The sequence below is a fragment of the Colossoma macropomum genome, unplaced genomic scaffold (assembly GCF_904425465.1).
Source record: "Colossoma macropomum unplaced genomic scaffold, Colossoma_macropomum, whole genome shotgun sequence".
In the NCBI taxonomy this organism is placed as follows: Eukaryota; Metazoa; Chordata; class Actinopteri; order Characiformes; family Serrasalmidae; genus Colossoma; species Colossoma macropomum.
This window is the reverse complement of record NW_023494810.1, coordinates 21,763,531-21,790,208: the sequence shown is the minus strand read 5'-3', so window position 1 is coordinate 21,790,208 and position 26,678 is coordinate 21,763,531. Positions and strand designations below refer to the sequence as shown.

The 26,678-nt window shown below is 39.0% G+C and overlaps 1 protein-coding gene across 1 annotated transcript in view; it reads left to right on the top strand.

Annotated features, from left to right (window-relative positions):
* ppfia4 (PTPRF interacting protein alpha 4) overlaps positions 1-26,678 on the top strand; it is a 191,746-nt gene that overhangs the window by 96,923 nt on the left and 68,145 nt on the right. The window contains exons 2-5 of the mRNA XM_036559543.1: positions 7,187-7,288; positions 9,270-9,434; positions 11,828-11,902; positions 25,891-25,965. Of these exons, the coding sequence (XP_036415436.1) occupies positions 7,187-7,288; positions 9,270-9,434; positions 11,828-11,902; positions 25,891-25,965 (417 nt within the window). The remainder of the gene's footprint in view (positions 1-7,186; positions 7,289-9,269; positions 9,435-11,827; positions 11,903-25,890; positions 25,966-26,678) is intronic.

Genomic DNA, 26,678 nt, shown 5'->3' with positions numbered 1-26,678 from the left:
GGCGGTGGACGACATGTGGTGCAGAGGAGGCTCAAATATAAATCCCTGCTTTAGTACACACCTCTATGTATTTAATCTATGTATTTGTGTATTTAGCACACTGTAAGCGTAAAGAACATAGGGGAGAGAGATTTTTAAAGGCATTTGCTGTGATTGAAAGAGGCAGTAAGATACAACATCTGCTCCTGGATTTGAACTGGCCTCCTGTCTATTGCTTTGCCCCGTGACAAAATCAAATGAACGCGCTGACCCATTTTCTCTCCCTCATTTTTTCCCTCCCACTCTCTCTCTCGCTCCCTCTCTCCCCCTCTCTCATCAGTTCAGCTAGGCAGCAAGCATTATTTGGGGGGGAAAATGCAAAGACAGAGTGCTAACACAATGTGCGCCCGTTCGACAGCCTGTATTTCGCTGTAACAGGGGAGCGTTTTGAACTTAGCCAGCTCGTCAGCCCAAATGCAGCAGTGCTAATATGAAAACAAAGGAGAACTCGAATGGTGGTCTCAGCTTTTGTCAGAGAGGGACAAAGACATGAGGCCCTTCCATATGAAACACTGAAGGGCCTATTTCATGGAAAACCCAACTTTCATCACTTTTTTGAAACGATAGAGTTTGATATAGTATGTAAACACTTTTTTGTCTTGGTGCCAAGTAGCTTAAAACTTTTTAGTGCCTTGTACTTTGCTGCTAGCAGGGTCTGAGCATATGTGAATGCATCTCAGGTGGCTCCCCATGAAGCATTTAGCATCATTTTAGCTGGTTACTGGTCTAAATTATACAGTACTTTTGAATTGGTTGACACTTTTTGGGTCCTTATGTTTTCATATGGATTCATAGCATTGATTATAAGATGTGGAAAACAGTAAAAATAAGGAAGGCCTTTCTTTGAGTAGAAGATTTTGACTGGTGCTGCGCCTCTAAATGTGAGACATAGGGGTAAACTTCACAGTAAAACACTTATACCAAGGGCCAAGATCCTTTTGTCCCCACAAGGTGTCTACCATGATGGGAAACAAGTATTCAGACACTTTTGCTTTTGTTATGTAATAAACTTCCAGTGCATATATGCCCTTGAAATTTACACAAATAATGTAATTTGACTTTGTACTTATTAATATGAATAGTATGCGTTCATAAGCAAAAACAAAGATATGTTTAAGTAAATAAAATTGAAGAGGTATTCAGATGCCACAAATTCATAACAGTAGTACTTTGTTGCAAAGTCATTTGCAAAGCTTTGAGATGTTTGTGCTGAGAAGTAATTAGCTTTTTGCAGCATTTGCTGCATATTTGGTCCACTTCTTTTGGCAAACCATCTTCAGTTCCCGAAGGTTGCAAGACTCCCTCTGATGGACTCACAATTTCAAAATCCTCAATAAATTTTTAAAGGCATTCAGTCAAGAAGTTGTTTTAGTTGTTTATTTCAGCTGTATGTTTGGAGTGGCTGTCTAGAAACATCCATCTTCTCACCTGATTCAGTTTCTTGGCTTTGTAACATTGAATATGTCCTTGTACATTGCTCCATGAATGTTTCCTTGGATGATGTGCCGTTTGCAGAGAAGCAGCCCAACCCTCATGATGATCCTACTTCCATTCTTCACTGTGGGTGTTCTTGGGATCAGATGTGCAACCCTTCTTTCCCCAGCATGAGCTGAATTTTTGCCAAAGAGATCTATGTCTGTTTTGTCTGACAAGAATGTGTTACTCCTGCTGCTTTCAGGTTGTCCTACAATTTTTTTGATTGATTTCTGGCTTCTCTCTTACCTTCCTCATCATTAGTTTTAATTAATGACGATTAATTATAGTTCCATGAACGTTTTCACAGAAACAAAACTTTATCCTGAGAGGGATGTTTAAGGTCTTTGCTAAGGCTCTGTAGCTTTTTCATTTGAGTGTTGTTTAATAATGTTGTCCCTGAGAACTTCAGGAAGCACCATGATTGCTACTTGTTGTGTGAAATCTTCCCTATATTGTTTTAAGTGTAATGTGTAAGCACTATTATTGCACTCAATTCTGTTTTTTCAGTATATCTTTGTTTATTCTTATGAATACGTACCTTTTCGTTTATATTTAGACATGTACAAAGTCGAAAGACGTTCATCAAAGTTGCATATTAAAAAATGCAGATTTTACCACCTTTAATAACATACAAACTACTCTGCGTCTGTTTCATGAAACTTTCATAGAACGTGAAAACAATCAGAGATTTAAGCGCAAATGATAGATCAACTTTGGTGCGTGAAATCAAGCGCCAGCCTACCAGCACCTCATTTACATATCATTTACATGAAGCACGCCTAATTCGTGCAGATGTTTTGGTAATGACCCAATAGATACATAGCATTCATCGGCTCGTGAGCCAAAGGCTGTGCTCGTGGGCGGAGTTTGAGATTGAGCGGTGAGTGCACTGCTCCCCCTGCTGACCAAACTTTACAGCGTTAACATTACAATGACTGGAAAGAACAAAATGTAAAATAAACAAAACCCCTTTTTAAAGATGGTAGAATGATGTGATTATGTAGTGTGATTATTTTCATAAGATTAATCATTAAGATTAATCTATTCATTTTGCTGTATTATTGCAGCATTATTGAGATTTGCATGCACTCATTTTACAACCAGATGTCAGCGTACACAGATGAATAAGGGCCATTATGTGTGTAAACTTCACATGGATTTATGGAAGTATATTGAATAACAAAAACAAAAGTGGCTGAGTACTTGTTTCCCTTCACTGTATGCCAGCAGTCCCGACAGAGATGTCATAATGTGTGTGTAAATGCATTGATGTCCCCATTTCACTTTTTCCCCATCTGGTCCTGAGAGTATACAAACATTGAGAATCAGCCAGTAGGCCTTCCCTGAGGCAGAAAAGTGCCAGCACTAACGTGTGTATCCCCAAAAGCATGCTGACATGGCTCTCGAAGAAAACCCACACTCACTCTATCTCTGGGCGGGGGGTGTTTGTTTTTTTCATCTCGCGTCAAAGCGGAGAGATTAGAAGATTAGTCGGTGTAGTGGAAGAATTACACATTGGCCTGTTGTTACGCACGGCACAGGATGGTTCTTTTGCTTGACCCTCTTTTCCGACCAGGCTGTTCTTGGGACATTTCTCTAAGGATATTGCAAGAGGACATTGCACGCTTTGTAACGGCCGTGAAACGGGTTGTTCTTTTGCTGAAAGACGGAGAGGAGCAGCTGTGGTAATTGAGCTTAGTGCCGTAGGCTGAGCCTGGGACGTTTTTGGAGGGGTTGCGAGGCTGCTGCTGCTGTGATGCACTCAGGACAGTGGAGTGGGGAAGTTGAGCCAGTGTTGGGGCATGTGCCCTTAGCAATACACCACGGGGATGCTTGGCACACAGCTTGCGGATGCTTGGCACAGTGCACGGAAATGGAGTGGATGGCAGTGGAGGCTGAAATCAATGGCATGTGTGATATGGACTCTTTTGACTGTATGGTATGTGTGTTGTAAAGCTTTAATTGGGACTGAACTGATGGTCCGAACCCAAATACAGCCTGAGAGTTTTCTCTCTGAGCCTGGGCAGAGTTTTAAATCAGAAAACAGCAAAATTCTGTTTGAAACTGACCTGAATTGGCCCTTCATTACCCAAAGTGGTGAACAGACCTTACAGGATAACACTGGTTACCATGTAGTGACAATAATAGCTGTAAAATATAAAACAATCTGCTATAACAAAATAGTCGGCTGTCCAAACTTAAGTTTAAATTCTTTAACAAATTTACAATGCTTTTAAACAACACCTCAAATTGTTCAAATCTGGATCAATTTTCACGCTGTGAAGCGCTGATATAGTAAGATGTTATGACATATTTCTTTAAATAGAAGATGTTCAGGGGCAGTCTAGGCAACGATAGGCAGCTGTTTAGGGCCCCCCATGAGCCAAGGACCCCATGAAATTAGATTATATCGTATGTGTTGATTTTAAATAACCTGTTCCGAAATATGTACATTGTAAAAATAGCGGTTATTTGTGCTTGTAGTGATTCTTCTCTGTCATTTCAGTGCAGCTTCACCTTCCAAACGTGGTTAAAATGGACTATTTCATGTTGTTATGTGATGACACAACTGATTAAGGCCAAAAGGTATAAACAAGTCAATTACGTGATAATCTACATTATAGATGAGGTCAGTTTCAGTTTTTATTCAGGCTCAGCATAAAGCTAGCACTAATGTTAGCATGGATAGCACCAGTGTTAGGGTAATTACTCAAAAAATATTCCATTACTAGTTACTAATTACTTCTCTCAAAATGTAATTGGATTACATTACTTCCTTGGAAAAGTACTCCCACTACTCTTTACTTCTAAACGAGTAGTGGGAGTTACCAAATTATCTCACCAAATTAGCAGATCATTTTGCTTGTTTCAAGCATTATTTCTTAACACAAGCAAAATTATCTGCCAATATAGTGAGATAATTTCACTTCATAAAATTACTCAAGTAAAAAATGTCTATAAATAGGTTAAATGATCTTATAATCTCAAACTGAGAAATATCAAATGCATCAACTAGAATTATTTCATTTGCCAAGGATTATTTGTTGATTCATTTATTGCAGTGTAGATGCGCAACAGCTTCAGCTATTTAAAAAATGTGCACACAGGGGGCCACTGTTCCTGTCTTTTGCCTAGAGCCCCAGACTCACTAAATCTGCCCAAACATGTTACATAATACACACTGAACATGTAACATAAAAATATTTTTGCCAAACAAATTAAATTTTCTTTTGGCTGCACTAAACTTTACCTTCCTGAATCGATTTGCTGTTTTATTTACTGTTTTTCTCCAGCATGTGCTTCGTGGACATAAGTGCTAAATTCTGTTGATTACATAAGTGGCAGAATATAAACTGTTCTTTAGCATGACAAATATTGACATCTGAACCCATCTAAACCCAACGTGAATAGACGAGTCCCACTGGTTTTGGACAAATATTTCAAGCTCTAAGTGATTCTTCCACATCTCTAGGTCACAGAACCTCTCCGTTCTTTTGCTGGTGCTCTTGTTAATTGACATATCTATGCTCTGCCCACAAAAGTGTTCTTCTATGGCTACTGTTGCCAGGTTGGACAAGCTTTACAGAATCCCATTCAATCAAAAAATAGCGTCCAACTCAGAGTTTGTCAAAATACCTAATACTCATTAGCAAGTTAATTCCAAAGCCTACACCACTAGTGACTGTAGCATGGAGGAAGTTACTTAAAGACATTTTCCTCACTGTATTTGAAAGCGTGACATGTTGGCATGTCAACAAAATTTAGTTAGAGAGTTAAACAGAGGCTTTTACTCATAGATATAAATACATAGATGCTGCGTTATCTATTGTTCTCAATCTGAGGTGATACGTCTGTGTCCATCATGTTGGTGTGGTCAAAATCCATTTGTAAACAAGTACACGTGTATTGACATATGAGGAGTTCTCATGATTAGATTGGCTTACTGATATTCTCAATTTTTTAAATTATAATTAGTAGACATGCTGCGGATTATTTAAATGTCCAATTTACATGGCGCTATATTTTTGAAACACATCAGATCAAATATATAGTAGAGTGTTCAGCAAATGGTGTGCATGTTTGTTCTGGGTTATTGTTCTCCATTGTTCTCTGGGTTTATTCTTCAAAGGCTTCTGTTGTGAAAGCGGGTCTAGCCTGCTAGCTGTGTGTTTCTGTGAAGAACAGTGAGAACAGAGTCAGTTGGAGCTGAGAGCTAAGATAGTGTGGACGTCCAGGGCCCGTACAGATACGTTTTGTTGTTTTTTTATTTCATATGTAAGGGTGTGCTGGTTAGGTTGCTCTCTGGAGCAACAGCAGTAAACTTATTCTGTCTGCGCCTGGTGTTAAAGATGATACCTCTGAGTTTTGCACAAGCTCTGTTAGAAACAGTTACACATCAGCAAACCCATTAATATTTGAATCACTTCTAGGCTTCAAGCACATCCATATATACAGCATATAAAACCCCCAAAACACAGTAAGAAGGTGCTAATCTGATGTGAATTTTTCAGATTGGATTAATGTATGGCTGGAGTTACAGTGCACATTTACCCAACACTTATAATCAGTGTGAATAAAATCTGCATAACTGCAGTTCAGATCAAGTAAAGATACCCTGTATAAGGTATGAAGTAAGCTTAATACAAAACGAGTTGAATAACAATAACACAAGTTCTGTACCTCACCATCCATGCCCATACATGGCCAAATCTATACATCATCTACACATAACACAATGTTGCTACATTCCCATCTTTATATAATGCAATGCTATCTCCTGAGTGCATGTTCTTGCAATGGTATGATTTTGTAATTGTAATGAATGCCACCCGGCAGCAATGTTAACTGCCCCAAGATGCATTACCTTCAACGCCTTGAGCAGACTATGATGGACAGTGCTCGCAGGAGAACTGTGGATAAATCAATAAGGAGCAGTCTAACAAAAGCAATAGCAAAATGGAAAGCTACAGTTTCCCCTCAATGGAGTTCCCCAGGAGTTTTAACCACTGACTGTACATTTTCAGACGTCTTCAAATCTGGACCTTGAATCCAGTTTCCACTTCTAGATTTTGTAATCACTGGTAGTAAACTGAACTGTTAATGTAAACTGTTGATTGGCCACCTAGTGTCACACCTACCAGTGACTGCAAGATCCAGGGCTGGAAACTGGATTCAGGGACCAGATTTGAAGACCTTGGGTTACATATGATATATATCAACAGCTTTCACATTTTTTAATCGAAGGCCCTCTTCTTGATAGTAAGTGTGACTGAGCCCACCCCTGTCACAACTCGCCCACCCATCCCCGGCCAACCATTCATCGATTTCACTTAGCGCTCCCCTGCAAATACAAGTAAAGTCACCACATCTTGCAGTCCTGTTAAAGCATAAACGCAACATTTCACTGAATTGTTAGCCTGTATGTTTCGTCTGTTTTCCCAGAATAAGAAATATGTACGTGAATTGGGATTTCAGTGTTCAAATACTAACACCTCAAACAGTTAAAAGAGTCCTAGAGTACCTGTGTAATTAAACATCCCTAGTAATTAAATATAAAGAACAGTACTTACATAACAGTGTAACTATACTGAATTGAAGTTACATGCAAAATTTCTCTCTCTCTCTCTCTCTCTCTCTCTCTCTCTCTCTCTCTATCTCTTTGTGTGTGCAGGAGTTTGCAACGCTGACCAAGGAGCTGAATACATGTCGGGAACAGCTTCTGGAGAAAGAGGAGGAAATCTCAGAGCTTAAAGCAGAGAGGAATAACACCAGGGTATGTGAGAGACAGAATGAGAGAGAGAGAGGAAGTATTAGAGTGCATGTTTAAAGTTTAATCCGGAGGGTGTGTTAAGGCAGTTCTCTGTGGAACACTCCATTTTAATCTTGATTGATTTAAAAAAATGCGTTGTCTTGTTAGTGAAGAAGTTTCTTCATGACAGTTTACAGGTCTTTTACCTAATAATAATGAATATGAAATACCTTCTTTTATTAAAGTTATTTTATAGCAGTCATGCATTATAACACTTTTTAATAAACTTCCTTTTTATGTATGGGTGTGTAAATCCATGCAGTCCAGACCCGTCACCCACCTAAAACATTTGGCGCATTATGAAATAAAAAATACGACAAAGGAGACCCCGACCTGTTGAGCAGCTGAAATCCTATATAAAACAATAATGAGAAAACATTTCACTTTCAAAACTACAGCAGTCGGTGTCCTCAGTTCCCAAACGCTTACAGAGTGCTGTTAAAAGAAGAGGTGATGCAACACAGTAGTAAACATGCCCCGTCCCAACTTTTTTTTTTTTTGTTGGCATCAAATTCAAAATGTGCAAATATTTAAACAAAAAAAAATTCCCAATTTCAACATTTGATATGTTGTCCTTGCGGTATTTTTCTTTAAAAATATGGTTTGCATGATTTGATATATATTGATATGTATATGTGTGTGTGTGTGTGTGTGTGTGTGTGTGTGTGTGTGTGTGTGTGTATATATACACATATTATCCAATCTACTCGTCTCCGTTAGCAGGGATGGACTGGCCATTGAGAGGACTGGGACAATTCCCAGTGGTCTGCTAAGTGTAATAGTCACAGAGAAAGTGAGAAAGAGAGAACTGCATGGCCGTTTCTGATGTAGCCCTGTATAAAATGAATGAAGTTACACAAACGCCGCCGCCTCAGAACAAAGCATCATGATAACAAGTGGGAAGGTTAAACCATGAAAGGCTAGCTAAAGAGAGAGATGGAGAAAACCTTGAAAAAGCACAAGGGAGGGAGGGGGGTGCATGATAAAGAACAAAAAGTTACTTAAGCAAGATACAAAGAAATGAATAAATGAATGTACATGATTTGTTTGTATATCAAATGCAGTAGGGTGAGTTTGCCAGTTTATCCAGTCTACTTGTTCACTGAGGCTACAAGTGTCTAGCTTAATGTTAATGTGTCACACCCTAATTAACTAGCCAGCTAACTAGGAGTCACTCCAGTTCTTAGCCAAGCAACAGAGTCTTTGATGCATTCATGTTCATGTTTTATAAAGAGATAAACTGTGTTTATTTGTTGTTCATGGTTTTTTCATGGTGGGGCTGTAGCTGTAGTGGGCAAAGGTCGAGGCCTGAACTTAGCTTCCAGTCCAGTGCTGTCTGTTAGTAACATGATTTCTCAGTGCTGTTGATGCGTGTATTCGATATTTAAAGAATGTGATCTAAGAAAGCTAAAGTTTTGTAGATTTTGTTGCGTTATAAGAGTATATATCGCACATCAGTCACACTTTATTGTTACTCTTTATTTGTTTAAACAAGACAATAGTAAGCGCCTCCCATTCTGGATTGTGCTTCAAATGAGCTCGGATGGTCTCTCAGAAAAAATGACAGTACATTCAACAATAAAGGAATCCTTGTGCATCTTTTAAACAGTGATAGAAAGATGGTAGCACCCAGACAACTCTGATTTCTACATGCTATATATGTGTCATAACAGCATATTTAAACAAGTTAAAGGGAAAGTCGCCAAGTTCTCGGGATTTATCGCCAGCGAGATGCTTGGTTTGATAGGGTTCTTCAGACGTCTGGTTCCTGTCACCACCACAGTAAACAATTCTGACTTGCTAAGTTTCTGTAGAATGACTGTTTTCTAGACTTTGAATAACTTTGTTTACATCTTAACAACTGAATTACGTGAAAATCGGTGAATTTCCCCTAGTGGGGTTCATTCAATTTGTAAAGAATTATGTGTATGTCCCTGTTGTGCAGCTCCTCCTGGAGCATTTGGAGTGCTTGGTGTCTCGTCACGAGCGGTCTCTGAGGATGACTGTGGTGAAGAGGCAGGCTCCTCCGCCCTCTGGAGTCTCTAGTGAAGTGGAGGTGCTGAAGGCTCTGAAGTCCTTATTTGAGCATCACAAAGCCCTGGATGAGAAGGTATGAGCTTATTCCTGCACTTTCCCCATCCTCTTCAGCATTTAGTCATAGCCTAAAGCAGCTGACTTGATGTTAACTGTAAGAAGTCAAGAGTTGTTACTTTTTGTTTTTCCTGTACTTTTCAAGCATAATGAGGTAACACTTTGTTTGTATAGCCCACTGTAGATGCATTTAACTTACATATTTACATTAACTAAATATCTATTAAATTCCTCTTAATTTTCCCTGACCCGTAACCTGTTCCTAATCCTAACCTCAAAGGCCCATATCATGGAAAACCATATTTCCCTAGGAGTTTGAAGTAGGGTGTAAACTAGGCCTGAGCAATAACGCGCTGTAATCTGATATCATTGATGATTGATGAGTAACCTGATGGCGATGTGTAAAAGGCAATAATCACAGTTTTGGGAAACTGACAGAGAACAAGAGAGGACTAATTTGCCGTTAAACAGTTTGCTAAATATGATGGAAAATTGGAGTTGATGTTCCTTTAAACAGTGTGGCCGTGCACCCAAATAGTCAGAGGAAGAAAGAGAGAGAGAGAATTTTGTTAAGAAGCTGCAAATTAGTTCTCTGTGCTTTGCACTGTGACGCTAGCTTTACCCCACAGCTCCTCTCCTTCTACTAATTCTACTTTATAGTAAGTTTAGCCTGAGTGCATGGAACCGAAAATAAATACTGACATGCTTTGGAACAGTTTTCTTCAGTGTGACTCTCTGCAGTAGAACAACTAAGCTAAGTGACTGGGCATTACCCTAAAGCAGCTACCTGTAACCTGGAACTTTTAGAAGTACAGATAGTTCATCTGATCCATGTAGAAGGCCAGGAAACAGGATCAGAAAAATGTATCAAATAATATTAAATAGTATGTACATATAACGTTTTATTCATTTGTACTGTTAAAACATGGGGTTATAATAGGACCTTTAAAAGCCATTAAGCTACACTAGAGTAAATTCCCCACTGTCCCTGTCATTGTCTCCCCACTGCTGTGGGTTTCCCAAAGTGTGATTTACTGAGAAAAAAATTGCAGGATTTTCCGTACAGCGTAAATGTCCCATTGTTTAATATGAGTTACATTGTGCAAAATGCGACAATATTGTACTACATGGTTTTCCAAAGCCATCTATAGCTGAGCTGCAGAGTGACTCTGCTACAATGATGGAAAACTCATCTTATAATTTGTGTAGCATGTGGGGATTGCTTTGGAAATCACTTGTAGTCTGAAGTTTCTCCTTCAAGGAGCACTATTAGCCAGAAAGTATCCATGAATCTACACCAGAAGGAGTGAACACATATTTGCAGTCGTTTTTAAAAATATTTTGTGTTACTCAGTATTGTATTATTTAATATATCACTTTTATTAAATATTTTCATTAAAACAGTTAATGTTTTAAAAGAATATATAAACTAAAAATAGAATAGAAAGTAAGTCTAAGCTACAGTGGACCACATGTCTTGGTTGGGGGTGACATAAACACAGATTTTTGTAAACTAGAAAATATCAAGCTAGTTATGTTTTGATATTGCCCAGGCCTGGTGTAAATACTGTTAATGTTTCAAAAAATACCATTCACTGCCCAATCCATACAGTCCATACATGGAAACTAAGCTGCAAGAACAACTCGTTTTGAATTCAGTGTTTCTGTGACATCACAAGAACAAAAACATTTGCATATATCCACCCATTTAGCCTATTGCAGTTCAGCCCCACCCTGTCATGCTGTAATTATAATGAGTTTCCTCCTGTCTGAGTGCTTTTTGACTGAGGCACAAAACAGGACAGCCAATCAGAGATGAGAAAATAGTCTTGTTTAAATGAATGATGACCATTTTTGGTACATTTAACCACACAAAAATGACAAGGGGACCTCAAGGGAAAAAATATTATACAAAAAAAAATGTAGGACATGGGCCTTTTAACTTCAACCCAAAAACTCTGGTAATAATTTGATATTAATCCTAACCTTAATCTTAACACTGTTGTTCTATCAGACAGTAAATCATTACAACATCTGTAGATAATCAATAGTGTGCTATTCAAATAAAGTGAAATTGTAAACAGTGTAATTACGTATTTTATTGACCTACACAGCTCCATCCACAGAGCAGTTTTGTAGCAAACCTTTACAGAATGGTGGCAAAGATCTCATTCAACCTGACGGAAGAGTGTCCAAACTTAATCTGTCGTTGCAGGTTTTTGTTCCAAACCAGCAGCAGTACACCTTAACCCACTTGTTTAATCAGCCTCAGTCTCCAAACTTTAGATCAGTTGATCTCCCGCCTTTTTGGAATGAAAACCTGAAGCCACACCAGCCCTTTGCGGATAAGACTGGACACTGCTGATCTAATGAATTCAGAGTGGTGATTTTTGTATGTTGTCTTCCTGATAGGTGCGTGAGCGATTGCGTGTGGCTCTAGAGAGAGTGACTACACTAGAGGGGCAACTGGCGGCCACTACTCAGGAGGTACAGGCTTATTTTCTGTCATCCACATTATTGCATCACAGTTATGAAACATTTCAGCCGAAAGAGAAGAAAGCCCAAAAGTTGGGGCTGAAAAAAAACAAGCATGCATTCAAAAAGTCTGAGCAGCAGCAGATAAACAGTAAAAAAAGTTGGTCATGTGGTCCCTGCTTTGTAGTCAAGTGAGTCTATATAGGAATCATTCTACCAAATCATTTTTTATAAAGTTTACCTTAAGATTAAGATCTAAATCTTTCAATTTCACTTTGAAAGAAAGTTGACCTTTCGGGATTAGGGTTTGGGACAGCCAGCTCCCAATAGAAAGTACCCTATAAATTAAGGCCTTGGGTGTATATATATATTATAATATAATTCTTGTAAATATCTAAGATCTGGATGCTTAATTGTTGTTTAGTATTTTTTTTGTTTGTTTTTTTTACAGTTTGAACAAATTTAAATATATAAGGTAAATATATACCTTATTCAAAAACATCTGTCCCACTTTTTCTTGTCACAGAGTTTTAGTCCATAGGCAGAGCCTAATTCTAACCACACCCCTTCATTTTAGAGCAGGAAGTGAGATTGCATCCATGTCCCTCATGGCCACATGGTGAGCTGTTAGATCCGATTGCTTTGAAGTAAAAGTGTCACAAAGTCTGAAAATCCGTGTGTAACATTAAGAACTATCAGTACCAAAACACATATTTTTCATTAACATTCTTGTGTTTTAATGAAAGATCTTATGATTCAATGTGTCTCCAGTGAGATCTGAAACATATTTACATTTTATGCTACAAGTCACCTTGATTTACTACTACTGGACATTATGGGCTTTTTGTATGAATGTGAGTTGTATGTATCCTTGACCGCCTGCTATCTGCTTGTAGAATTGGTTTATTCAAATTGTGTCATTCCTTTAACATCCATTTGAGACTATTAGGACAGATGAATGTGTATTTTCTGTTAAAAGATAAAAGATGTGACAGTTCAGTTACTTTAAAGGGCTAACTAAAATGGCAAAGTAAATTTTCTTTGCCTTTTAGAAATAAAGGAGTTTGAAGTAAAATGCAAACATTTGCAAAGCTTCAAAACATATCATTCACTTCCCTGCATGCATGTATGCAGTCCATACATGCATGCCTGTTTTGAATTCATGGTTTCTGTGATGTCATGAGAATCAAAACATTTACTTATGTCCACTTATTGTGCCTACAGCAGTTTAGCCCTGCCCATTCATATTGAATTTCTATGGAGGGTTTAGCTCTGAGTACTTTTTGAATGGAGCACAATACAGGACAACCAGTCAGAACAGAGCTAATTTATCTTAAATCACTATAAATGAATTATGACCATTTTTGGTACATAAAACCACACAAATGTGATAAGTGGACACTCAAGGGGAAAAATATAATACAAAAAAATGTATAAACCCAATTCCAAAAAAGTTGGGATGGTATTTAAAATTCAGAGAGCAGAGAGCAGTGAATAGTAAATTCAGTTTGACCTGCATTAAATTGAAAACAGTACAAAATCTCAATATTTTATGTCTTACCTTATGAATTTCATTGTTTTTTGTAAACTGTTCGCATTAAAATTTGATGCCAGCTTCACGTTCCAAAAAAGTTGAGACAGGAGCATGCCTTCCACCAAATCACCTTTCCCTTTTCACCTTTTCAGCATGTAATAATTGTTTGGGGACTAAAACCACAAACTGGATCAGCTCTGAAAGGGTTTTGTCATTCTTCTATCATATAAGTCTTATGCTGTGCAGCTGTATAGAGCCTTTGTTGTATTTTGAGATTAATAAGACTCACATATTGAATGCAAGTCTAGCACCTGCAATCTTTCATCATGCAGCCATGCTGTTCTAACACATGCAAAATGTGGCTTGGCGCGGTCATGCTGAAATAAGCATGGGTGTCACTGGAAACGACAGCACTTAAAAGGCAGCATTTATTGCTCTAAAATGTCTTCAGCAGTAATGTAACTTCACAAATGTACAGGTTACCCACTAATACTCCCATTCTATGACAGACCCTGGATTTTGAACTTTATGCTGGAAACAATTTGCATGGTCTTTTTTTTTGGTCTGAGAACACAACGTCCATTATTTCCATAAATAATAAAGGTTGACTGGTCAGACCACGGTTCACGTTTCCACTGTGCATCAGTCCGTTTCAGATGAGCTAGAGCCCAGAGAAGTCTGCAGCTTTTCCAGGCGTTGTTGACATATGGCTTCCACTGAGCATATTACAGTCTTATCTTGCATTTGTAGATGCACCAACAGACAGTGTTTATTGACAGCGGTTTGTCAATATATTCCCAAGCCCATATTGTGACATCTATCTCAGAAACATGCCAGTTTTTAATGCAGTGCTGTCTTGAAGGTCGAAAATCATGGTCACTCAGTTGTGGTTTTTGGCCTTGTTCTTTATGCACAGAGATTTCTCCAGATTCCTTGAAATTGTGGATGATATCCTGGATGTTCTTTGTATATCCAAGCATGATTAAACACCTGTTAATGAGGGGTTTTGAACATTTCACGTTGTTCCTAGTCTTGAATTATCCCCATCACAACTTGTTTGGAATGTGTTACAGGCATCAATTTCAGAGTAAATGTATATTTACAAAAAGCGATTAAGTTGATGAGGTATCGTGTCTTTGTACTGTTTCTGTTCAAATATAGAAATCAAAGTTGATTTATAAATGACTGCTGTATGTTTTAATTTGCATTTTACTAACTGTTTCAATTTTTTGGAATTGGGTTTGTATGATACTGGCTCTTTAATAGCTAAAAACTCTCTCCGTAGTCAGTCGTTCCCTCCCAAAAAGTACAGTTTTTCTTATTGCTTATTATGAGAACTTGTGAGTAGATGTCTGTTCCACTCTGTAATTTAATGCATTGTCGCGTTAAATGTTCTCCACGCTGGTCAGGACAAAAATGCTCCGTTTTAAGCAGGATTCATTGCGAAACTTTTAAATTTTAGAACTATTCTCTGTTTAATGGTACTGTCTATTTATCCATATGATTGGATATCTGGGTCAAAGCCTGCAGCGGCTGAATTCAGCTGAGACATTCAGTATTCACTGTGTGAGCGTGCATGTGTGTGTGTGTGTGTGTGTGTGTGTGTGTGTTCTCACAGAGATAGCTCAAGTATAAGAATAAAAATGTTGTTAAAAGAAAATAGACCTTACTTAATGACCACCTGAAACTTTTTTTACGTTGTTAGGTCATGTCTGTGGTCATACACAATTTAGTTAATTTCCAGTTATGATGGACATTCATTTTTATTTAAATTTTAATTAATTTTCACACATCAGGGAAAAAGCAGACCCCATATTTAAAAGAAAATTACACCGAAAATTCCATCAAAATTCTCAATATTTAGTGTCACCACAGTTTTTCAAAGAAATTCTGAGACCATCAGCAACTTCTTTGTTTGTTGCGCATTTTCTTACTTTTTGTCTACTTTCTTTTCTCAGTAAAGGCTTCTTCACATGTGCACATCCTTTCAGACTCACAGTGTTGAGATGTTTCTCACAGTGGAAGGATGGACAGAAACACCTGTGGATTTTTTCAGATTTGAAGAGTGGAGCTTGATTTTCTTCTATCTCTCAAAGATAAACACTTTAAGAACTGTTTATGTGGTGGTGACAGTTTTGGTGGTCTGCTAGGTCTTGCACGGTTCTCTTTCCCATTTTTCCATTAATTTTCTGAACTCCAGTTTTGAAAACTCTTGTTTTTTCACTTACTTTCCATTTGACTCTCCTTTTGTAAGTGGATTAAACTGTATCTATCTAGACTGCTGCCTGTCGTCAATGAGACTGGTGCATTTTGCTGCTTAATGTGGCCGAGTAGCCAGTAAGGGCCATTTGACTGTCACGCAAAATTGTTGTTTTAGTGTGACATGTAGGGGTGGGCGATTTTGCAAAACAGGCTGCAACCAAAACAGACCTGCAGGAAACAAATGTGTTGACGAACTGACAAGGATTTCTCGCTAAATGATTCTTACATAACTTTAAAAGATGTTTTTGTTCTGGCATCTGCACGTATTTGATGAGCTTTGGTGTGCAGAGTTGGGCCACACTCATCAAGACATCACGTAAGTAGACTGTATGTAAGCATAACCAGATCAAGTGCAAACGCTGCGCAGCGAAAGAATCTAAATACATCCCTACTCTCTGATGAACCCAGCTGAAATACCGGATTTCTCATTGTATCCTACGGCAGAAGCGGTGGTGTCTGTTGGTGCAGTTCAGGTTTAGCTGTGGCTGCGCGATGATGGCTGTGTCAGTGGCCTGTAGGCATCCCGCTGCTCTCTGTCCTCTGCTCACAGCAGGCCCGAGCACACTGTAACATCCCATTATCACATCTTCTATCATGCTGTCCCCTAACTCTGACCTGCTCAAAAACCTGGACCAGGCTTCTGGGGCTTAGGTTACAAGTCCAGCAAGACCCTCTGCAGAACAAGCTGTAGTATTTTCCTGTTTGGAGCTTCAAGCCATTTTTACACTTAGTTGTGGATATTTTACACTGTACTTGTGGATATTTGAGTCTTTAGATTTGTATGGAGTATACAGTACCCAGCCACTTTATTAGAAACTCCTGCCTTGTAGGTCCACCTTGTTGATGTACAGACCACAATATGTGATGAAATAGGTGATGGAACAGTTCTTTACAAAGACAAGCAGCAGATTCTTGACAGATAAGCTAATAAAACCCCCACCATATTTGACTATCTGCCTAAATTCCTAATGACCTTGTCACCCTTTCTCTTATATTGTGACAAATGTGGGTCTTTCTCAAGGAACTGTTTGGCGTCCCTGTGTTATGAGAGCAAGGCTGTGAAGGTATCTTGTGAGAAGACCTCTTCAAGGCCTCTGCAGATAGTTCTTAAATCTCTTGACTGTGGAGATTTACATCAACTGAACTGTTGAGCCCACTTTCCACCTATTGTTTTCTTTTCAGTGATGACAACATCCAGGACCGAAAAATAGATTCAAGAGTTGAAGACCACTGAGATTTAAGAACTACCTGCAGAGGCCCTCAAGAAACATGTGTCTTCTCAGAAGAAATCCTTGCAGCCTTGTTCTTATGATATAGGAACACCAAACAGTTTCTGAAGACTGGAAAGACTCACACTTTGTCATAATATATAAGAAAAGGTGACAAGGCCAAATGTGGAAACAGTCGTACAATGTCCCTGGTCTCTGTAGCAGATAAGGTCTTATTCTGAGTCACACTGTTTCCTACCACCAAGTCTATGACATAAAGGATTGCTTTCAATGCCCTGGCTATGGCATTAGACCCAATCAATCACCCTGCTCTCTAGATCAGCATGGAAAGTTTTCCAGTGGCTCCAAATTTTCCAAACATCCTGCAGCTATTCCGTGATGGCATGGAATTGTGACAGTAACAGTGAGTGACTCTCCTTTCTCCCTTGTTTAAGTTGGAGTAAAACAAGGCTGTTTATTGGCTCAAGTGATTTTCTGGGAGTTATAGCCATCCTTACCCACAAGTCCTTGCAACTGAATGATGGCTTCCTGTTACGGTTTAGACAGGATGCCTTTCTCTTCAGTGCTACCTTTTCATGATTTTGTTGATCGAAAAGAGTAGCCAATAGGTAGGCTACTGTGATGTGAAATATTTAGTTATTGACAGACTACTGGCCACATCTTAATCGATTAATCCAGAAGAGAAAATCAAAGCCATAGTGAGCCAGTTAATATGTGAGTAATGTATCACCCTGTACTGTAGTCTCCTCCATCTGTGTGTTCCCTCTTTCATTCATGTGACCTAAATGAGGAGCATAAGGAGCATAACTATCATCAAGACAACTAATGCATAAGATTTGTTGTCAACAATTTTTTGTACTCAACATTATCGATAACTTTGATTAGTTGTTGCATTCCTAATGTGAAATTCCCCCATCAATGATGGCATTAGTATTTTGAACATACTATTTCATTACTGGTTCGGATTTGGCCATGCAGAGCGTCCTGGAAAAGCGTTGCAAGCGCAGTAGGAGAGACTTTAATTTGTAAGTAGTTGGTGTTGTGGACATTACTATTGCATGAACATAGGGCAGGTGATATTCTGTGCTGGACTGTGAGGTTGATTGGAAGGATTTGTGTGTCTACTGTCATCTGGAGGTGTGTGGTGATTCTAGACCATTCAGTCAGCGCTGGGCACCAGTGCTCCACTGCTGCTAGTTGAATAAAAGAGCCTTTCCTGAAAGCGCTACGTTTCCTGTGTCTTCTTTCACACCGACACTACGTTTGGTGTCAGAAGTGGGATTGTCCCCTAGCAGTTTGGAAGGAAATGGTGATACTACAAACTCAAAGACGATCAGCGAAGAAGGATGTGCCCAGCCAAAGATTATAGAGAAGGGTGCAGCATGGTGAGGACGAGAAATGAAGACGATGGCAGCGTGACGAGGACCAGCAGCAGAGGACAGCAGAAAAAGCGGCAACAAGAGATTCTGGACGAGGACTGGTGAGGAAGCCCGGAGGGACCTGCCAAAGACCTGCAAGCAGAGCGGCGTGGTGGCCTGGTAGTGTTAGCCACGGCTCGCCGGCAACACTTTGAGCTGACAGCAGAGCTAAGTGCAATGGTTCAGCGTGTGGGATTTGGGAAGACACATGCAGCTCTCCACTCTGGCTGACCTTCAAGCCGTTGCAGCCAAGGCAAGGAGCACCACAGCGTGAGTTTGGGAATGGAGTTCTCAGTCTCTTTGCTCCAATGCTTTGAGGTCTGCTGTGCGTGGCTGAGAACGCGCAACTGTGGCATTTGTGTTTACTGGGACAGTGGACATTCTGTAACCCTGCTCCGGAGAGGCTGTGAGGGGGTGGAGCGCCGTGCTCTCACGTGCTCCAGGGACTCGGACAGGGGGCTGGGTAGCATTCTGCTTTTGGTTTGTTCAGCCGTGGATGTTCAGAGCCCTGGGAAAGCGCTGTGGACTTATTGGGGGGAGTTTGTGTATCTAGTATTATGTAGAGGTGTGTGGTGATTGGTGATCTGCCCGGCCTCTCAGCTCCACTGCTGCTGGTTCAGTAAAAGAGCCTTTCCTTAAAGCGCTATGTTTCTCATGTCTCCTTCTTTGCCAGATGTCACAGTACCCATTTAAGGCGGTACGCGAATTAAGTACACAGCCATCAATGCTACATTTGGACTGATGTCAGTGGGCAATGGCAAAGTAGGACAGCGAATTCAGCCTCATTAAATGACACTGCTTGCTCAGCCCAGCATCACTGATACGGTTGACAGAGGGCTGCCAGAACTGCTCTACCAAGAGCTTACAAAGCTTTTACATTTACAGTCTTTTATTATTAATTCACCTCAGGTCTGGTGCGTTTGAATGGAAACCCAGCTTGTAATTGTGCCCCAATATAGTGGACTTATGAGGTGGGCAGATCCTCATAAAGAAATATAATGTAGGCGTTTCTAATAAAGTGGACAGTGATTGCATATTAAAAAAGGTTATTGAATGCGTTAAGTTGCCATTTTGCTTACATCTGCTAGTAGTGCAGGTGCTCTTAAGGAGAGCATGTGTGTGTGTGGGAGAAGCTCTCAAATCTCGAAGCGATGCTGAAGCTGGAGGTTCAGGTAGTGCCCTCTCAGCAAAACACACACACACGCTGGAGCTGCTCACACAGATTACTGCTCTGAGACAGCAGAAGCACCCGCGGAGGTCATGTGTGTCAGAGCTCTCTTCATAAATACAGGCTTTCCTCCGTCTCTCTCTTTCCCTCTCAGCTTCTCTTTCTTGGTCTTGCCCTCTATCAACCTCTGATTTTGCATTTATTCTCCCGCTCTTCATCTTTCTGTCTTGCTCTGTCTCTCTTTCTCATCTTCTCTAGGGGCAGCCAACTAACAAATTCGATCCCTGGCGTTGCCACAGCTATCTGTAGCCAGGAGTCCAAGAGAGCTGAAAAGGCCTCGCTCTCTTTGGGTGGGTAGGATGGCTCGCCATCTCCCACTGACATCACTCAGTATGATACTAGATAATGTAACAGAATTGGCAGTTAGTGCTCTCCTCCAAGCATGTTGAGCTATCCAATAACGTTGCATTAGCATCAGTTTGAACAAAAGTGGTGGTGCATCAAGTGTCTTGGAGGCAGAATATGCTAGCCTTTAACCCCAAGAGCATCATGTGATAGGGAGAGATAGTCAATGACTAAATGAGATTTGCAATGACTACAATCAGATTAAAAAAAAAGTGGTTGTCGCGATGTGTTGTTTCAGTGCCTGTAATAAGATGAAAGGGGGGATTTCAAGCCTTTTGCACTATTGCTTCATAGTGTGTGCTTTTTTAAGAGTTTCCCTTTCAAAGCACAGAATACTGGGAAAAGTATTTTATCTGATTTCCCAAGACTCAGCTTATCTCTCCAGCTGAAACTGAGCATGTTTCAAAACAGAAAGTCAGAATAGTTACTTATTTTCTTGAATTTATGATGTATTACCCTGTAAAAATGTCTTGTTTTCTCCTTGGCTCGGTCATCAATTAGGCATCTTCATTAGCACCACGGAGTAAAACAGAGAGGGGCTTTGAAATGTACGTACCCTAAAACTGTGTTTTACCAGGATGCACACGTTCAGTGGCGATGCTCCATTGCTGTTGAGTCTTTAAAGCGTATGCCACTAGAATCATGTGCAATGTACAGTGTTAGTAGCAACACAGTGCACGTTACTGTAACACGTATCACGTAAGGCTCTTTTCCTGTAAGTGTAACATATTACGGTTTATATTCTTGTAATCACATTACAGTTGCTCACATAATAAGAATCCAAAATCCCTGAAGCCCTGTTTGAGCTGGATTAGTTTTACCTGGGCTGAGATCTGTGAAATTAATCCAGTATGACTCTGCATTGCCTGTAGTTTTTACAAGTCTGTTATGTAATAATTCTGGAGTAAATTACCATCTATAATTCTCTGAACTCCAAGATTTTTCAGTATTAGTACTAGTTGAATGAGCTCACATTACTAGCCTAATGCTGCTACTGGTTCATTTTTGTAGTTTGTTTGTTAGGATCCATGTACTTCTAATCTTAATGCTGAAGTGAATGTATGGGTAATGATGTTTCAATCCAGGCAGTCTGAGGTAATTTGGGGGAAATTGGACAGATACTTCACCCTGTACAAATCGGCCATTTGATTCCCTTACCAATTACATTACAGGACCTCCTCTGGCAAAACAAATCGAACTCAAATAGGGCTCAAGAGAACAATATTCATTATACTTGATGCATTTAAAACATACATTTCCTATATCCTATTGTCATTGTTCACAATTTGCAATTTGACTTTGTGACTTTGTGTATACATTTACTTCACTTTGTGACTATAAGCAGCGCAGGAAGCGTCATAAACTCGGTGAGCAATCTGTCGAAGCATCTAATCTAATGGCAGTCTGAAACAGATGGATAATGTGCTGAAGAAGAGAGATCCTCATCTTCACCTAAACAGACCAGACTCTTTTTCAGGAACAGCTCTCTTTTTTTTTGGACTGTTTCTACTGGCTAGGTTCTCGGTTTTCAAACAGCTCAAACGCTGATCTTAATAACATGCACACAGCATATAATTTAGCTAATCACTGGTTTAGATTTTGGAAGAAACATGCTTATTGGCTCACTGATGCTGACAAGACCAATTACTTAGGTATTGAAATTTGTTATTGAATGATGCAGCATTTCACTGGTGGCACAGAAGTAATTTGGTTGATAATACTTAAAAAAATGGTTCTTCAAAGGGCTACCCAAAAGGGTTTTGCTGTTGTCAAGCCTGTAACGATAGAAGAACCCTTTTTGGTGCTGTATAGAACTGTTTTCAAAAAGGTTCTGTACAAAACCATATGAAACACATTCTCCATCAACCTGAAGAACCATTTCACCATGCAAAGAACCATTTAAGCATGAAATGGTTCTATACTCAATTCTTGGTTCTAAATAGAACCATTGCCTTTACTAAAGAACTCTTGAAGAACTATCTTTTTAAGTGTGTAGGGATGCACCAATACCACTTTTTCCTTCCGATACCAATACCTGATTATTTAATATCAGCTGATACTAAGTACCGACATCGACACTATACTGTAACTATAACCTAGAAGTCCTGATTTAGTTTGGTAAAAATGTGTTTTGTTTCACAAATAGCTTGAATGAATGTGATTTACTTGTGGGATTATGTGAAGCTAAATCAAGGCTAAAGGCTTTTATTAGAGTCCGGCAGTTGCTTCCATAGCTCTCTCTAACGCTCACTCCTTCGATAACAAACTGGACTAACACTAACTCTTAATGTAACTGACTGAACAGCAGGAGATGAGTGAAAGAAGCCTGACTCAGCCATTCAGGTAAAGAGCTACCGTTAGTGCCTTGCACTGTTTGGACACCAGTTTATTTGTAGCATACTGGTGAAACTAATACCTTAGGAAGAATTCCAATTAGTATATCATCCACTACCTTCCCACAAAATACTGGTGTTACAGATTCTGCCATGAGCATTTTTATTACCGAGTTCCATTTACTGGCATATTAGTCAGAAATTGTGTTGTAGTATCAGTATCCCCAGTGGCGATACTGCGTTTAAGTGCCAGTATCAGCACCAGTACTGCTACGGTATCGGTGGAACCCTTGTTGATACTGTCAAAGTATTGACATTTGATGCCCAGCTCTACTCAAGTAGCTTTGTGTGTGAAAATGAATCCACAAAAATGCCTATTTTTTCTCTGCCCTGCTCTCTGTCTTGAGTGAATTATTCTGAAAAGCTTGGTCATAAATAAGCGAATCACGCTTGCCCTCATCCAAACGCCAAAATGCAAATATACATATTTTAATTCCCCTCTTTTTTTTGATTTGCCACTTTCATATTCATTACATCACTGTGTTGGGCTCCAGTGTGTGTGCGGATTCAAATGTAAATTGCCTCCCAGTGATTTATTAATACCTTAATAACATGGTGCTTTTAAGCACAATGATAAGTTTAATTCCTCAAAATGGGTAATTCTTTATAATCTTATCTTCCACTGAGACTTCGGGCCCAATTTAAGTGTTTCTCAGCTATTAAAAGAAAGGCTTTTAAATCCTGCCATCACAGAAAAGAAGCATATCTTCATAGCGTGCAGTGAGGAAAGAGAAACAGAAGAGAAGTGGATGAGTGCCACCCTATGGATACCTTCACACATTTGAACTTTTTTATTTAGGTCCATAAGTTAAAACAGATTAGAAAGGGCCCAAAAAGTGTCCTTGAGCATGTACCCACAGTAAACACTTCGTACAGTAGCAAAATGATGGATGCTTTGGAATATATAAAAGACCTGTGTTCTAATTTTTTTTGTCCCCCAAATTTAGTTGTGGCCAGATCCTTCCCGCCAGCTAGTTCTCCTCATATATACTAGCACACCCTTCCTCCAATGCTAACCATACACTAGAAGACTTTGACAAGAATTTGTAAAGACTTTTGAAAGACTAAGTCTGACACCCTCTCACATCTAAAGACAATGTCACAGTTTTTAGTCACAGACTATGATTTTGCAAAGACTGGGGATCTTGCAGGGTCACTATTTGCAAGACTGCAGCTAGAGTTTTGAGTTTATTTCCCATCATGCACCTGGTGGAAATTTACAAGCAGATAAACCCTTTCCTTCCACTATATAGTGATACAGATCGGAAGATATATTGGCTGGGCATGTAAAGATCTGGGGTTCAGCCCAGTTCACTATGGAATTGTGTATTCTGGCAGATCATCACCCAGATTTTGTTTTTCATTAATCTGTAAAATGTGCAGTGACTTTTTTATTTAACGTAAAGATTTACGCATCAACAAAACATGCAGCGATTCAGCACTGTCAATTACGTGTTGTGAACTAAACCATTAGAGACAAAATAAGAAACCAGTGTAACGAGAAGCAAAAAAAAGCGAAAAAAGCATTGATGATTCTTCAGTAATGCTATTCTTAAAGTCCTCTGCACATTTCCTTACATCACTGTTACACTCAGTGAACTTCAAATATTAAAACAGCCAGTTCACATTATTAAGTTAATATGATTGTTGCTTGAAAGGGGGACAGATTTGCCTACAGAGATTTCAGGCACTCACACATGCATTTTCTCCCTTGCTCTCTCTCTCTCTCTCTCTCTCTCTCTCTTTCTCTCTCTCGCCCTATTGTGCCACGCGCATGCGCTCACTCTCAGGCTCGCCCCGGCACGTCACTATTTGCATGAAACAAAACTTCAAACTTATGTTAATATTAAACACTTGATTTTGTCGTAGCGTCAAGACGAGAAAAAGACTGATTTAAGACAGCTAAAGCTAACAGGCTATGCTCCTCTCACCTCACTAGATAGCAAAGCTTACAGCATAGATAGAGATAAAAGCTCAGATTCAGGTGACTGACATTCATAAATCATTCTCAAATAGAGCTTTTTTTAGCATGAGCAAACCAGTATCGTTAATATAGCTTTCATGCTTGGTTTAAGGGAGTCTGACCTTGTGCTAGCTAGCTAGCTAACAAACTTGGCGTACAAGTTTAGAGTTTTAATGACCCAAAAACCAGCTGGATAGACAGTCAGTACAGAGTTGCATTATGTGTACTTTATTTTAAGAAATAGTACCTTCAGTCCTTCATCTTCAGCGGTCTGTGTTGCGATGTCAGAGCAGAAAACAGAAACTCTTGTTTCTCTTGTTTACTCTTATAAATATACTAATTATATCCTGACACTATATACATTGATATACAAATTATGTGATTAAAGAGCACATGGGTCGTACTACAAAAATAAGTTTAAAACACTTTTTGGCAAAACAGACTAGCATACTGAAATTATATCATAAGAGTGGTAAAAATAACACATGACTAGTATATCTAGAATACATAAAGCATGATTTGAATATATATATATTAAGCACACAGTAATAGTGATTTAGTACAAATTAGTGGTTCCAAATTACATAACGTCACTATATCACTGTTTAAGCATTACTTAAGTATACTTTTTTACAAAAGAAAGTCATGTTATAATTTTTCAGGTAGCGTAACATCTATTACCTTGAGTACCAACACATTACAGAGGAATTCTCTTTGATGTAAGTACCCCAACGTCCTGTTCATGTCATGATGTTTTTGCCACTGTTAGGACATTTGATACAAAGATCAATCATATCAAATTAGTACAAGGACAAGGAGGATAATATTTAAGCTTTTTCAGCATACTTGTATTTTATATTTACACATTCCTTATGGCCCAGACATCACATTTATCACAAATAATATCATACTGCTAATACAGAATATTTCACTGCATAGCAGTGTTTCAACTGCACTTCAGTGAAGTACAGGTTTAACACATAAATAATATGTATTGTTAAGAAATACTTTGTTAAAGTATAGCTTTAGCATGAAATAAGCATAGTTCATTGAAATAACATTTGCAGCACAAAAGTAATCTTTCTGAAGTAAACTTCACTGAAGCACAGTTTTAACACAGCAGTAGTGCTCCTAGGACATACTTTGCAAAAGTATAGTTTTTTCATAAAATAAGCACAGTATATGTTTTTATAAATATATCATCGGTGCTAAATTAGCACACCCAAATGAAGTTGTTCAAAAATGTTCTTGGAGCATCCTGTATATAGTTTAAGTAGACTAATATTAAAGTATAGGGCTTTATCACAAGGGGAGGGAGGACCATCCTACCCACCCGAGAGAATGAGGCCAATTGTACTCTCTTGGACTTCCAACCAGGATGGCTGTGGCATCGCCGGAGATCAAAGTCTTGACGACAGGGCCAACTTTTAAACTGTTTCACCACTTGGGGAGCTGGTTCTGATTGGCTCCCCTGTATTGTGCATTGCTCCATACAAACTCTATGTACAGCAATCAGACAACTGGGACCTACAGGAAAAACAATGTTTATTGTGTGTTGTGTGTGGCATATAACACATTTTACAAAAGCTGTCATTAAAGGAAAAGATGCTTGTGTTGTCTGTCCATAGCTTGCCATGGTACGACAAGGAAAGACGGAAGGAAACTCAATGGACAGAATGGATGGCTCCAAGCCAACATGGAAGGTATGTAAAGTAGTTGCGGAAACGTCAATATCAAAACTTACAGGGTCTGTATTGAATTGTTTTGAGCTTGTTTTGGACATCATGTTCAGGTATAAAGCATTTAGTGCATTTAGTCCATTTATACTCATAGTAGACTGCTTACTTACCTACAGTGTTTTTATGTCTAACACCCTGCATATCAGTGGTTTTCAATCTTTGAGACGCAACCTGCAAAAACTACATTAAAAAAAAGGTTGGGGTACTTGGTCATGCTGTTAACTCATAATAATGTATTGTATGCATAAAAAACAGCAGTTAAATAATGTTTTTGCTAAAAAATAATTATGACTATAGCATTGATTTTCTCAGCACATTGTTTCCCCTCATTCTGCTCAAATTCAAGCTCCCTTCAGCAGCCTCATTATGTTAAATAGGCTCTCTGATGGTAAGATGTGTTCAAACATTAGTCAGCTGTAATCATTTGTTGAGCTATCTGATATACTGTAGGTATACAAGGTGTAATCTATGGATTTTAATATTATCTCTGTAGCTGAAAAAACTGAAATGTAACAAAAATGAAATTTTATTAAGTAAAGATTATTATTAGTAGTATTAAGATGAGGAGTTCTATTATAATCCAAAAGTAGAGGCCTTTGTCCTTTTTCTTCAGCAACCGTCTTCTAAGTCTGTGTCCAATTGTACATGTCTAATACAATTTGTAGTGCACCCAATCT